The sequence below is a fragment of the Bos mutus genome, chromosome 14 (assembly GCF_027580195.1).
Source record: "Bos mutus isolate GX-2022 chromosome 14, NWIPB_WYAK_1.1, whole genome shotgun sequence".
NCBI lineage: Eukaryota > Metazoa > Chordata > Mammalia > Artiodactyla > Bovidae > Bos > Bos mutus.
In genome coordinates this window covers 55,229,943-55,244,454 of record NC_091630.1, presented here as the reverse complement: position 1 = coordinate 55,244,454, position 14,512 = coordinate 55,229,943, and the positions used below count along the sequence as shown (strand labels likewise).

The 14,512-nt window shown below is 40.9% G+C and overlaps 1 protein-coding gene across 1 annotated transcript in view; it reads left to right on the top strand.

The window, feature by feature from the left end:
- Positions 1 to 14,512, top strand: part of CLVS1 (clavesin 1) — a 158,208-nt gene that overhangs the window by 49,545 nt on the left and 94,151 nt on the right. The window contains exon 2 of the mRNA XM_070382354.1: positions 735 to 909. Coding sequence (XP_070238455.1) covers positions 735 to 909 — 175 coding nt within the window. The remainder of the gene's footprint in view (positions 1 to 734; positions 910 to 14,512) is intronic.

Here is a 14,512-nt window from a genome sequence, read left to right as displayed (position 1 = left end):
CTTCTTTTTTAAATTTTATTATTGGAGAATAATTGCTTTACAATGTTGCATTAGTTTCTGCTGTACAACAAAGTGAATCAACTATATGCATACATATATCCCTGCCCCCTGGAGCCTCGTCCCTCTGAGTCATCACAGAGCACTGAGCTGAGCTCCTGTGATGTACAGCAGCTTCCCACTAGCTATCCGTTTTACACGTGGTAGTGTACATATGTTCTTGCCTGGAGAATCCTAGGGACAGGGGAGCCTCGTGGGCTGCTGTCTATGGGGTCACACAGAGTCGGACACGACTGAAGTGACTTAGCAGCAGCAGTGTACATATGTCAGTGCTACTCTCTCAGTTCATCCCACCCTCCCCTTCCTGAGCCGTGTCCACAGTCCATTCTCTGTGGCTGCGTCTATTCCTGCCCTGCAAATAGGTTCATCAGTTTCATGCACCATTTTCATGAGTTAATATACGGTATTTGTTTTTCTTTTTCTGACTTACTTCACTGTGTATGACAGGCTCTAGGTCCATCCACATCACTACAAATGACCCAATTTCCTTTTCACGGCCGAGTGTATTCCATTGTATGTATGTTTGGTCACTGTATTCCCAGTCACTTTGGGTAGAGGACACCGGTGTTGCCCTGCAGGCCAGGCTCAAGGAGCAGAGTGAGCTGGCCAGGGCTCCACAGGCCGAGTTCTATCATCTGCTGATATTCACGCTCTGCCTCTTTCTGCTTTGGCTGCAGGAACTCCTTCACAGACATTCTCCGGGCCATCCTGCTGTCACTGGAAGTCCTTATTGAAGATCCGGAGCTTCAGATAAATGGTTTCATTTTAATTATAGACTGGAGTAATTTCTCCTTCAAACAAGCCTCCAAGCTGACACCTTCAATCCTCAAACTAGCCATCGAAGGGTTGCAGGTAAGTTCACTGAATGTACTAATACCTTCCAAGACTGTATGTGACCATGTGCTCTTTTCTTATTGCAACTAAAGTGATATTTGTCTTTGAGAAAGGTAAAAGAAAACTTTGATAAAATCCACCTGTGAGAACTCTATTTTTATCCCAGCCTCAGTTTAGATGTTGTTGTTGTTTTTAAATTAGACTCCATTTTCATTAACAGCTCTAAATTACGGTTTCCACGGGTACAAATTACCTACCGTAGCAATTATGAAGAAAGCTTGGGGATGTTTAGCCAAATTCATCTGAGAGTTCACAAAAATTAAAGCTAAAAAACATCTGCTTTATGAGAGTGCTCTTACAGTGCGGTGGCATGGAAGCTTTTCAGGGTTTCTGGGAGCATCTTTGCACAGGAAAATGTGCCTGGTGGGTCCTTACTTCCCCAAGTGCTATATGCCGAGGTGTATATACTAAAGGCTATCACTCCTGGGCAGATAAAGGAAGCAGGCAGAACTCTACTTCTGTTTGTATGACCAGTCATTAGGACTTTGGGAAAAGGGGCTTTTGTACTGGGTAGAGGTTAGGGGAGTCCATCCCTGGGGTCCCTTCTGCTTGAAGGACCAATGATTGTGTGAAAACTAAGTCAGAGGGGCAATGCTGCTTAACTTTGTGGTAACACATTACAATACAAAAGAAAAGGCATACAGGGAGATTCAGAACCAGCACAGAAGAAACTCATACCCATTCTTCATTCTGTAGGAAGATTGACTCAATGGAGTGACTCCCCTCCCAATAGACTGCAGTTACATGCAGCTATGTAGACAGCAAAAATACCTGTTAATTCTCAGATCAGGCAGCCAGTACTCGAGCTCTTCAAAATACAAGACTAGGAAATCCATTTCAATCCCCTATCCTACTCCAGTGTAATGAGTAATTGATGCACCTGCTTTTTAAACTGTGGCTGATTTACATTAGGCTTCTGGCAAATACGTAGCACTTGTTAGGCTTCTGATGAATTTATGTTTATTGAATTGATCTTATTTTGTTGAAAGGGTTTCCTGTTTCAGAACAGGGGCAAGTACACACTGTTCCAAGAATGCCAAGTGGTCCTGGGCAGCTACATCATGCAGTGTGTTGGCGGCACATTTTTAAAGTTGTTTTTGCATTTCTAGATTACAGTGTATCCTGCCTTGCCCTAAAAATCTCAATCACAGACTTTTCTGTCCTTTACTGCCAATCATTTTCTCTTAGCTCCCTTTTTCTCCACCGTCCTCTCTTCTAAGCCTCTGAACATCTGATCTCTCTCTCTCTCTAAAGCTTTTTATCAAAGGGAGTTTTAAAGTAAGCTGCAAGGTTTATTTCATACCCTATAATTACACTGGCCATATCTTCGGGATTTTCTGTGGTAGTACAAGCTTCATGCATTTTTATCTTTCTAAAAAGAGACAATTCATTACATGTGTAAATAGCTGTGATTCAAGTTCTATGTAATTATAATATTTTTTTCATAAATCAGGAAGAAAATGTACTTTTTCCAACCCTGTGTTCCAATTTTTCTTTCTGGAAATGGTGTGGATTATATAACATGTCCCCTGCCAACTTCTCTAGGCTGATGTGGGTCTTACTGAGTTAATGCATGTGAGTGTGTTTTAAAACATAGAGCCGTACCTACATTTGTAAGGTATTTTACAAGAAATACTAGATGACCTTTTGTGGGGCAAGGCAAGTCTACCTGGGCCTTCTCTTGTCATGTACCAGGGATGCATTCCACAATGTTCCATAGCTCTGGCTAAAGAAGAGCCTCTGCTGGGAGAAGGGGAGACGCACAAGGACAGGGTCAGAGTGGAGAACCGGTACTTCCTCCCATCATCTCTCAGAGCAAAGACCTGGACCCTTCTGTCACTGAGCAACGTAAACTCCCTTGACTGGGGGACAGCATCATGCCAATCAGGCTCTGGATTGGGATGCAGCTTTTTCTGCAAATTCTGCCTTCCCAGACCCTAAATACCTGAGATAGGTGCAATTTTTCCAAGAGAAGAAAGTCAGTGGTCCCTGAAGAAGCTGAGCTTGGGCGTGGCTCTGTCCAGGATATGGGCTTCCTGTCCTAACAGTGTTGGCTGGGTTCCTGCCCCACACTTGGTGGCCATCTCTGGCCAGCCACTGGCAACTTCTTACTCCAGGCCATCCTCTCTCAGGCTCTGTGGACATTCAGATGCCATGGTCACCTCTCTTTCAGCTCTCCCAGGGAAATTTTTTCTTTGCAGCAGTTGTTTCCATGCACACTGCAACCAATAATTCCTTTGGGCATTTCAAAATGTCCGAACTGGTAGGAAGCAGAATTCATGCCTTTGTGGTCATGCTATTGTACAAGGAAGAGCCCATACGGGCCTCCATATGCCAACCATGAAAATTCAAGATAAATTCCACACCACTTCTGGGATGGGTGAAGGCATCAACTTTACTGGAGAAAGAAAAAGTCAGTGAGAGATGAGAGGTTGCTGTTGTTCCTTTTACTGCTACACCTTCAGAAAGGCCCAAAGAGGTTTGTGTGTCTTGTAGACAGGCAGAGGAATTCTACCAAACATTTAAAGAAGAGTTAATACCTATCCTTCTCAAACTATTCCAAAAAACTGAAGAGAGAACACCTCCAAACTCATTCTACAAGGCCAGCATTACCAAAACCAAAGACATTATTAAAAGAAAAAGAGAGAAAGAAAATTAGAGGTCAATATCCCTGATAAATGTAGATGCAAAAATCCTCAAAAAAGTATTCGCAAATTGAATTCAACAATACATTAAATGATAATTCATCATGGTCATTGGGATGTATTCCAGGGAAGCAAAGATAGTTCAATATCCACAAGTTAATCAATGTGATACTCCACATTAACAAAATGAAGGATAAAATCACATGATTGTGGGCAGGGGTGGGGAGGGAAGAACAGGCACAACACAAGGATGTATGATACCATAATGATTGATACTTATGATTACACACTTGTCCAAATGTGCAGAGTGTCCACCAAAAGTGAGACACAATGTAAATGATAGGCTTTGTGTGATTATGATGTGTCAACGTAGATTCATCAGTTGTAATGAACGTACAACTCTGATGGGGACTGACGATAATGAGGGAGGCTACGCATATGTGGGAGCAGAGGATATGGGAAATCTCTGTCCCTTCCAGCCAATTTTGCTGTGAATGTAAAACTGCTCTAGAAAATAAAGTTTTAGTGAATAAAAGTGCAATTACACTCAATCATTCAAAGAAAAAGGCATGTGCATAGAACTTTTGTTATGCATTTTATAGGCCAAATTAATGAGTTATAATAATAGTCATGTAGAAGACTACTCTTTAAGGGATCATCAGATTTTCTACATCAAATTAACCCTGGATCAGCCAGTCATGAAATTCTAACAATATATATTGTATATGTTCCTCCTTTTAGAACAGTGGGATATGTCATTGTTTAGAATATTAAGTTGTCCCAGCTACATAGTCTGTGAATATTAGTTCAAAATAACTTTAGTTAAAATACTAATTTTGAGAATGCCTGGAAGTCATTTTCTCTTATTCTGCTGTTTCATCTCTTAAATGTGATAAGTAATGTCTAAAAGAGCCATCGTATCTATTCATTACAACCTGTTTAAATTTTAACCAAACAAAGTAATATTTGTGCCACCATTTTAATATAGCAGAGCATTATTCTCAATTCTGCAGGGAAATTCTGGCAGAAAGAGCAACAGGCTGAAGTCCTGTTCTTGAGTTTTGCAATGTTTCCAAAATCAATTTTTGGAATCATTTCTTATAAATCACTGCTGCCCAACCATTACAATCAACAGACAGCATATATCAATGTTCAGCCAACCCAGATACTTAAAGAATTGACTGTGCCGAAGTGTTTTACTAAGCAAGAGTTACAGGCTATTTACAAAATATTTGGTTCCCTAAGGACCCAGATGTTGTTAAAGGTTTACAGAAGCTTACTTCTGACTCACCAGAGATTTAGAAAGCAGTCTTTTTTTTTTTTTCCTCTCATTTCTGTGCTTATGTTATTTTTGTCTGCCCAATCGAACACTTTATCAACTCATTAACTCTTCATTCCAGTTCAAGGTTTGTGGTATGACTTTTGTTGTTGTTTTGTTAAAAATGGCTTTATAATATTTACATCAACTTTTATTTAAACTCTCCCATGTGAGAGTTGAACCATAAAGAAGGCTGAGGGCCAAAGAATTGATGCTTCACTTTCAAATTGTGGTGCTGGAGAAGACTCTTCAGAGTCCCTTGGACAGCAAGGAGATCAAGCCAGTCAATTCTAAAGGAAATCAGTTGTGAATATTCATTGGAAGGACTGATGTTGAAGCTGAAGCTCCAATACTTTGGCCACCTGGTGGGAAAAGCCAACTCAGTGGAAAAGACCTTGATGCTAGGAAAGACTGAGGGCAAGAGGAGAAGGGGATGACAGAGGATGAGATGGTTGGATGGCATCATCAACTCAATGGACATGAGTTTGAACAAACTCCGGGAAAGGAGTGGAAAAGGAAGTCCGTTGGTTTTCCAACTCTTAACCCAAAGGTGGGAAGGGATTGGGAGCAATGCTCAGAGGCTCAGCTGTGAACCATTCATCTCCTTGGAAGCCCTTTTCATGAAACTGTTTCCAACCTTCATCCATCCTCTCTTGCCTCCTTCCCACATCCTGCTCCTCTCATATCCTACTTTTCCATCCCTTTTCCAAAACACACAATGCATTCACTTGTCTTTGGGGAATCCAAAGTGCCCTATTCACTTGGAAGACTAGAACAGTAAATCATTCATAAAGTCACTGGAAAACATGACAGTTCCTGAGGGTAAATGAATGGCAAGAGGTGATCATATTTTTGGAAAGGCTGGTTGGGAAGATGCATTTCAAGTTAGTAGTAGATTCACACCCAATCAACCGTCTATGACTCAGACAGGCAGGCCCACTGATTCATGGTGTATTCGTTCAACAGAAAATGTGGGTCAGGTATTCTCCTAAACTGGTTGATAGTGGAGAACAAAGCAACCTGGCTTCCTGAAGCTTACATTCTATCATGCAAAGTTTGCAAACCACCAGTCTCAGCATCACCAGGAGCTGGTCAGAAATGCGGAGCCTCAGGCACTACCCCCAAACTTACTAAATCAGTCTGCATTTCAAGTTCTGCATACAAATGAACGTTGGAGAAGCACTGCTCTACTAGCCGGTATGGCAGTGTAATGCGATGGATCTCACCCATAAATGCACAGACTCCCCTGGAGGGTCTGTTACAACCCACATCCCTTGTCCCTATTCCCAGTTTCTGATTCCATAGGTCTGGAGCAGAGTCCATAAGCTTACACTTCAAACACGTTCCCAGGTGCTGCTGCTGGTGGTACAACCAGACAATGCAGGTGAGAGTAGAGTCCAACTATTTGGACTTTAGTCCTGGCTCTGCTACACAAAGACCTCAGGCCTTAGGGTTTATCTCTATCAGCTCTAGATTTTGTTGTCTGTAAAGATGTGGTGGTAAAACAGAACTACCTCACTGGTTTATAAACAGTGCATGAAAAGTGCTTGGGCCACAGATTGTAGCCCACCAGGCTCCTCTGTCCATGGGATTTCCCAAGCAAGAATACTGGAGAAGGTTGCCATTTCCTTCTCCAGGGGATCTTCCTAACCCAGGGATTGAACCCAAATCTCCTGGGTCTCATGCATTGGCCGGCAAATTCTTTCTCTGTTGCCTCAACTTTTGAAAGTTTGAAATTAGATCTCACCAGCTGTTCACTGGCGGAGAAGGCAATGGAACCCCACTCCAGTACTCTTGCCTGGAAAATCCCATGGATGGAGGAGCTTGGAAGGCTGCAGTCCATGGGGCTGCTGAGGGTCGGACACGACTGAGCGACTTCACTTTCACTTTTCACTAAGGAAATGGCAACCCACTCCAGTGTTCTTGCCTGGAGAATCCCAGGGACGGGGAGCCTGGTGGGCTGCCGTCTATGGGGTCACACAGAGTCGGACACGACTGAAGCGACTTAGCAGCAGCAGCAGTAGCTGTTCACTGGACCCAGATAAGGGTGCTCCCTTCTCACCTCAGTCAATGACTTGGGTCCAGTTTGGTGTCACCTGTTCAGACAGTGGCACGTGAGGTGCCTTTTCTTTCTGTTTATGTGTTGCGATCTCTTGAATCATTACCAGAGTCTGCTCCCAAAGCCTCTATAGTTGAGTGATTAATGAGGTTGAACTTCATGTCTTTTCATCAGGACTCTTTTTATCAGTAACATTTACAGTCTTTGATCGATTCTTACACTTTCCACATATTAAAGAATATTAGATACAAATAAATGGCAGAGGGAGGGTATTTTGTATATATTTTGCCAAGAAGGTTCTTAATTCATTCTGAACACTCCAGGGATGCCTGACGAACATTTTCTTCTAAACAAACTACCCTTTACCTTCCCAGGCCACAAAGCTACAATCCTGAGTTTGCAATAGTAGAATATGTTATTACAGAAATATTAGAGGAATAAAATGTCCCCTGTAATATGCTACCTTGTTAAGTATCCATTAAACTCAGGAAGATGATTGGAGGTAATGACACTCCAGTGATGCTGATGGCAGATAGGATGGCCCATTTAAAACAGTTCCAATTAAACAGGTCTATCCCTGGCATGTTGTTGATAAATGGTTTTTCTGGACTCCCATGCATTATAGACCTGGCCAATGCCTGGTTTCATCCATTCAAGAAACCGTTACTAAGACTTGACTTTGAGTCAGTCACAAATAAACAGATGCTGTCCCTACTCTCAGCAAGCCATCATTCAGAGGAGAGGCAACTCTATAAACAAATGATGAAAACGATGTTGCATGTGCAAGAAGGGAGATACACACACCAGGTTAATACAATCCCAGTTCAGGCAGGGGGAGTTAGGAATGGCCTCTTGGGTAAAGCTGCATCTTGACTGATTCTTAACAGGTGAGTGCGGAAGAGCCAAGTGAAAGCAGGCTGGGAGAAATTTCAGGCAAAGAAGGTATTATGGGCAAAAATACAGGGGCAAGTTGTTTTTGTTGTTTAGTCATTAAGTCATGTCCAACTCTTTACGACCCCATAGACTGTAGCCCTCCAGGCTCCTCTGTCCATGGGATTTCCCATGCAAGAATACTGGAGTGGGTTGCCATGCCCTCCTCCAGGGGATCTTCCCAACTGAGGTATCAAACCTGCGTCTCCGGCATTGGCAGATGGATTCTTTACCACCGAGCCAACCAGAGGCAAGATCACAGAGGCAAGACCTCAGTCAATAAGAGAGAAAGAAACAGAATCAAGTTCCTAATCCTGGCATGCACCAGGACCAGGCAAGGAGCCTGTGTGCCCCTGTGCCATGCTAAGGAGCTTGGTCTCTTTCTGCAGGTGTTGAGGGCCATCTTGAAGCAGGATGACAATACAGACTGATGCTTCCCATGGGATCAATTTGGCAGGTATGAGCAGGGAAGAGTCAAAGGTGGGGAACCAAATAAAAGACAACTGCGATCATTCAAGTAAGAAGTAAGAGGTTAAAGTAGGAGTGACCAAAAGATTTCGACAACTACATAGGAAGTCAAGTAAGGCAGTGATTGGTTGTTGGATGCTTGAGAATGGAAAGTGAAAATGGAGGAGTCCATGATGAAGCTTGGGTGTGCAGCCTGGGTGAAGGGTAGGGACGGTGCCAACCAATAAGATGGTGAAGACAGAAGCAGGCAGGTGTGGGAGAGAATAAGCCCTTGACAACACTGGTCTACACCATTCTTACAACACTTTTTTTATCACCCAGTGCTGCAAATCTATAACTTTATCTTCATCGAAATAACCTTAATGCTTATGTCAGGGATGGATAAACAGGCTTTCCCTCATATACTAAATCTAAACAACTGAAATACAGCTCAGGAAAAAAAGAATGCTGGCACTGATTGATGATGGTTCCTTTCACTGTAGATCGTAAACAGCAAGTCTGCCACACATCCTGGGCTTCCCAAGTGGCTCAGTGGTAAAGAACATGCCTGCCAATGCAGGAGACACAGGAGACATGGTTTCAATCCCTGGATCAGGAAGATTCCCTGGAGGAGGAAATGGCAACCCACTCCAGCATTCTTGCCTGGGAAAGCCCATGGATAGGAAGCCTGGAGGGTTACAGTCCAAGGGGTATCAAAGAGTCAGACATGACTGAGTACACACACACACTCCCTGACCTGGGTATTCTAGCTAAATTGGGGGACAGTCTAGTGTTCATGGTACAAGAAATAAGGATAATAACCATAGGGTGAGACAGCATCTTGAAGAAGCTCATTATCTCTGCTCTAGGTTAAACACAATCAAACCTGGTGATGATGATGGTGGTGGTGATGATGATACTTACTGTTAGTCTGGCACTTAAACCACCGTCACCCAGTGCCTAATTTGATCCTCTCAACAGCCCTTGGTTTTCCCAAGTGGCACTAGCGGTAAAGAACCCGCCGGCCAGAGCAGGAGATGTAAGAGATGAGGGTTCGAGCCCTGGGTCGAGAATATCCACTGGAGGACGGCATGGCAATCCACTCCAGTATTCTTGCCTGGAGAATCCCATGGACAGAGGAGCCTGAGGGGCTGCAGTCCATGGGTCACAGAAAGTTGGACACAACTGAAAGCAACTTAGCATGTACAGCCCTTGGTAAGAAGCAGAGCAGGAGAATAACATATCATCACTTAAAAAAACAACACAAAACCCCACAAAAGATTGACTGGATTAATCAGTGAAACATCAGTTCTGAATAAGATTTTAGTTGCCTTGGAGACCAACTAAAGACCCCAGACTTTTTGTTGCATCTCACAAGAGAAGGTGGAACTTGTGAGAATGAATAGCTGATAAAGTGCAGTTTCCATTTACATCAAAGGAAAGTATTTGTTGTTAAGAAACCAATAAGAATCATTAACTCATTTTAGCCCAAAGATAATTTTTCAAAGTGCAGTATTTTGTTTTTATACTTAGAAGGGCCTAATTTTTACACAATAAACTCTTTATTGATGTGTTAATATACATCCAGAGAACCCAAATTGTAAGCATGCAGCAAAGTGAATTTTAAGAAAATGAAAACATTTAAGTAACCAAAAACAGATTAAGAAAAAGAATACTGCCAGTTACTCAGAGGTCCCTCCTTCCTCTGACTCAGTAGCTGACTCCCAAAGGTATCTAAGATCTCCACTAGCTTTGTTTGTAGTGATGCTTCCTAAGGCGCACTTGACATTCCAGGATGTCTGGCTCTAGATGAGTGATCACGCCATTGTGGTTATCTGGGTCATGAAGAACTTTTCTGTATAGTTCTGTGTATTCTTGCCACCTCTTCTTAATATCTTCTGCTTCTGTTAGGTCCATACCATTTCTGTCCTTTATTGTGCTCATCTTTGCAAGAAATGTTCCCTTGGTATCTCCAATTTTCTTGAAGAGATCTCTAGTCTTTCCCATTCTATTGTTTTCCTCTATTTCTTTGCATTAATCACGTAGGAAGGCTTTCTTATCTCTCCTTGCTATTCTTTGGAACTCTGCACTCAAATGGGTGTATCTTTCCCTTTCTCCTTTGCCTTTAGCTTCTCTTCTTTTCTCAGATCTTTCTAAGGCCTCCTCAGACAACCATTTTGCCTTTTTGCATTTCTTTTTCTCGGGGATGGTCTTGAATACAAAATACGCAGCATCAAATAAGTGTTACAAAATACCTGCATTAAATGTATACATTTTACTCTTAAAAGAATCTCTCAAACTTTCCTTTGAACCCCATTTATTTTCTTAATTTGGTCATGTGGTTTCCAAACTCACCATGTGTTAGAAGTCTGTAACAAGAATTTGGTGGAGGGGCTAATTCATATTGACATATAGACTATATCAAGAAATAACAGCTGTCAGCCAGGGAAGAAACACAAAGAAGATTAAAAATTTTACTACCAAAACTAGAAAGCACCATGCTTGTGGCCATGCCACATAGAGCTAAGAGTATCGTATACTGTGGAGCCAGATCATGGTGCACAGTTGTGATCCTGAGCTATCAGAAGAGTTTCAATCACTTTCAACAAGTGATATTGAAGACACCATGGAAATGTGTAAATAGTAGAGAGAGATTTTCCTCTATAGTAGTTATAATGTGATATAGAAAATCTTACAGTTTAAGAGACACTTAGTCACTAGTATAACTTAGGAATCCTAGAAATTATTAATTTTTTGAGTTTTAAAGATTTTTTTAATAGTGAAAATAGCTTCTACATTACCAAGACAAAGCTCTTTAAAGGTTTATATTTCTTAAATAGGAGAACAACAGATGCTTTCAGCACTTTCAGCATTTGAAATCTGTTAAGATTTCTCAACTTGATTTCCACTCCCAAACCCCACTACTGGGGGTTCATTATACATGTTCAGTATAAAAAAATATTTTAAAAATACTGGTGATACTGGAAAGTAATTCAGTTCAGTTCAGTCATTCAGTCACTTTGCAATCCCATGGACTGCAGCACACCAGGCTTCCCTGTCCTCCTCTATCTCCTGGAGTTTGCTCAAACTCATGTCCATTGAGTCAGTGATGCCATCCAACCATCTAATCCTCTGCCTCCCTGCTTCTTCTCCTGCCCTCAGTCTTTCGCAGCATTAGGGTCTTTTCCAATGAGTCGGCTCTTCACATTAAGTGGCCAAAGTATTCATTTAATACTATTTAAAATCTGAGATAATTTTTGATAAGTATGAGTAATATGAATTTGCAAAGGATGAGAAAGAAGTCTCACTTCAATGACTATTTATTCAACTTTTCATTCGCCAGGGTTCCAAGCAGGCATAGGTGAGGGGACAGCTGGTCATGTCCCCAGAACGGGACAAACATTAGCCTGGTGTTTCTTCAGTGCCATGTGGGAGAAAAGGAAAAGTGAAGTGCTAGCCAGGCTCAGGGCAATTCTTGTTGAGCACAAAAGTTGGATGGAATATTTTGGAAAATACCTCCCACTGCTAACGAATTCTAACAATACAGTCATAAAGATGATTTCTCCTGTTTTGATAACATTAGATTTAGGAATTTAAAGATATTTAATGGAGATTATTAACATCATGAAAAAACTTGAAAGATTAAGCTAATGCCAACTGAAATGTCATTAATTGGGAGGAGTAATCCTTGATGCCTTAATCCAGAGACTTATTAAGGATTTGGAAGAAATTATGAATAACTTGTTCCATTAACTGAATGAGGTTTTAATTAAGATATTCTTAGGAAAGCAAAAGGACAGGGCAACTTTTAAGAGGATTTTCAGACTTTGGAAGGGGGAATTCAGTCCTGAAAGAGATGTAGAGAAGAGAGGACCTCATTCAGAAGCTACGAAAAAGACATCTTGAGAGATGTTAATATTTTCTGTTAAAAAAAAGAAAGCCTGAGCACATTCTGAAATATTTCTCTCTGGTCAGAGCATGGTATTGTTGAGTACTTTGGTAAAAAGTTCAATTTCTTGATTGTTCTTGTGTTTTCCTTTTCCTATAATATATTTCTGTAACTTTGCAAAAAACTGAGTGTCTTAATTACAACACCATCCAAAAGAAAGTTGGCCACATTTAATAATTTTGTTTTTATATATGTATATACAATTGATATGTACATACAATTGATACAGGCTTCCCTTGTGGCTCAGCTGGTAAAGAATCTGCCTGCAATGCAGGAGACCTGAGTTTGATCCTTGGGTTAGGAAGATCCCCTGGAGAAGGGAAAGGCTACCCACTCGAGTATTCTAGCCTGGAGATTCTGGCCTGCGTCACAAAGAGTTGACACGACTGAGCGACTTTCACTGATCACTGATACAATTGACATATACAGATACAGTGTATATCTGTATCTATATAATTGATTATTAATTCCAAATGATTTTATCTCTGTATTTTTCACATTTCCATTTTTTTCTCTGCATCCCCAGAGTTGCCACTTCAGTTTGGGACCTCATCAGTTCTTTTTCAAAAGACAGAACAGTTTTTTAAATTGTTCTTTCTGCCTTGTTCTAAATTCTTTTAAAGATTCCATACTATCTTCTTAAAAATAAAATTTATCTTGTAATATACACCATTTCCTTTTAAGTTCAATAAATATTTTTTCATGATAAACTGAAAAAATAAACTTGAGCTTATTGGAAAATTTCAAAAAATGAAGAAGAAAATAAAAATTAACCTTAATTCCTTAGTCCAGACAGGCCCATAATTCATATTTTGTTGTTTCTCCTTTTCACCTTTTATCAAAATATAACTCACATACCATATAATTCACTCATTTAAAGTGTACATTTAATGGTTTTTAGCATATTTACAGAGCTATGTAATCATCACCACAGTCTAATTTTAGAACATTTTTATCATGCCTGCCCCCCAATCCCATACCCACTGCCAGTCACTCCTCATTCATCACTTCTCCACTCCTTTCAGAGCCACAAGAAACTGCTCATCTACATTCTGTTTGGATTAGATCAGATCAGATCAGTCACTCAGTCGTGTCCAGCTCTTTGCGACCCCGTGAATTGCAGCACGCCAGGCCTCCCTGTCCATCACCAACTCCCGGAGTTCACTCAGACTCACGTCCATCGAGTCAGTGATGCCATCCAGCCATCTCATCTTCTGTCGTCCCCTTCTCCTCTTGCCCCCAATCCTTTCCAGCATCAGAGTCATTTCCAATGAGTCAACTCTTCACATAAGGTGGCCAAAGTACTGGAGTTTCAGCTTTAGCGTCATTCCCTCCAAAGAAATCCCAGGGCTGATCTCCTTCAGAATGGACTGGTTGGATCTCCTTGCAGTCCAAGGGACTCTCAAGAGTCTTCTCCAACACCACAGCTCAAAATAGATTTTCCAATTCTGGATGTTTTATATGAATGGAATTAAACAATATGTGATCCTTTGTTATTGGTTTCTTTCACTTAGCATAATGTTTTCAAGGCTTATCCATGCTGTCGTAGCTATCAGGACTTCATTCCTTTTTAATGGCTGAATAATATTCCATTGCATGACTACCCCAATTTTTTTTCATTTTTTAGTTGCTGGCCAATTGAGTTCTTCCTATTTTTGACAATTATGAAGAATCTTGCTATGAACATTTATGTACACATTTTTTTCCAAAGTGGCTGCACCATTTTATATTCCTCCCAGGAATGTATGAGGTCTCAATTTCTCCACATCCTTGTTAACCCTAGCTGTTGTCTCTCTCTTTTTTTTTTAGTTATATCCATATTTGTTGGTGTGATGTAGTATCTCATTGAGGTTTTGCTTTGCGTTTCCCTAATGACTACCGGATACTAAGGATCTTTTCCTGTGCTTAGTGGCCACTTACACCCCTTTTTGGAGAATTGTCTATTCAAATCCTTTTCTAATTTTGAGTTATTTGTCTTTTTATTATTGACCTGTAATACACATATATATTCTGAATACAATTCCCTTATCTGATATATCATTTGCAAATATTTCTCCTATTCAGTAAGCTGGGTTTTCAATTTATTGATAGAATCCTTTGAAGCATGAAAGTTTTTAATTTTGATGAAGTCTAATTTATCAACATTTCTCTTTTCTTGTGTGTACTTTGGTATCACACACACACACACACACAAATGTAACCCAAGGTCGTGA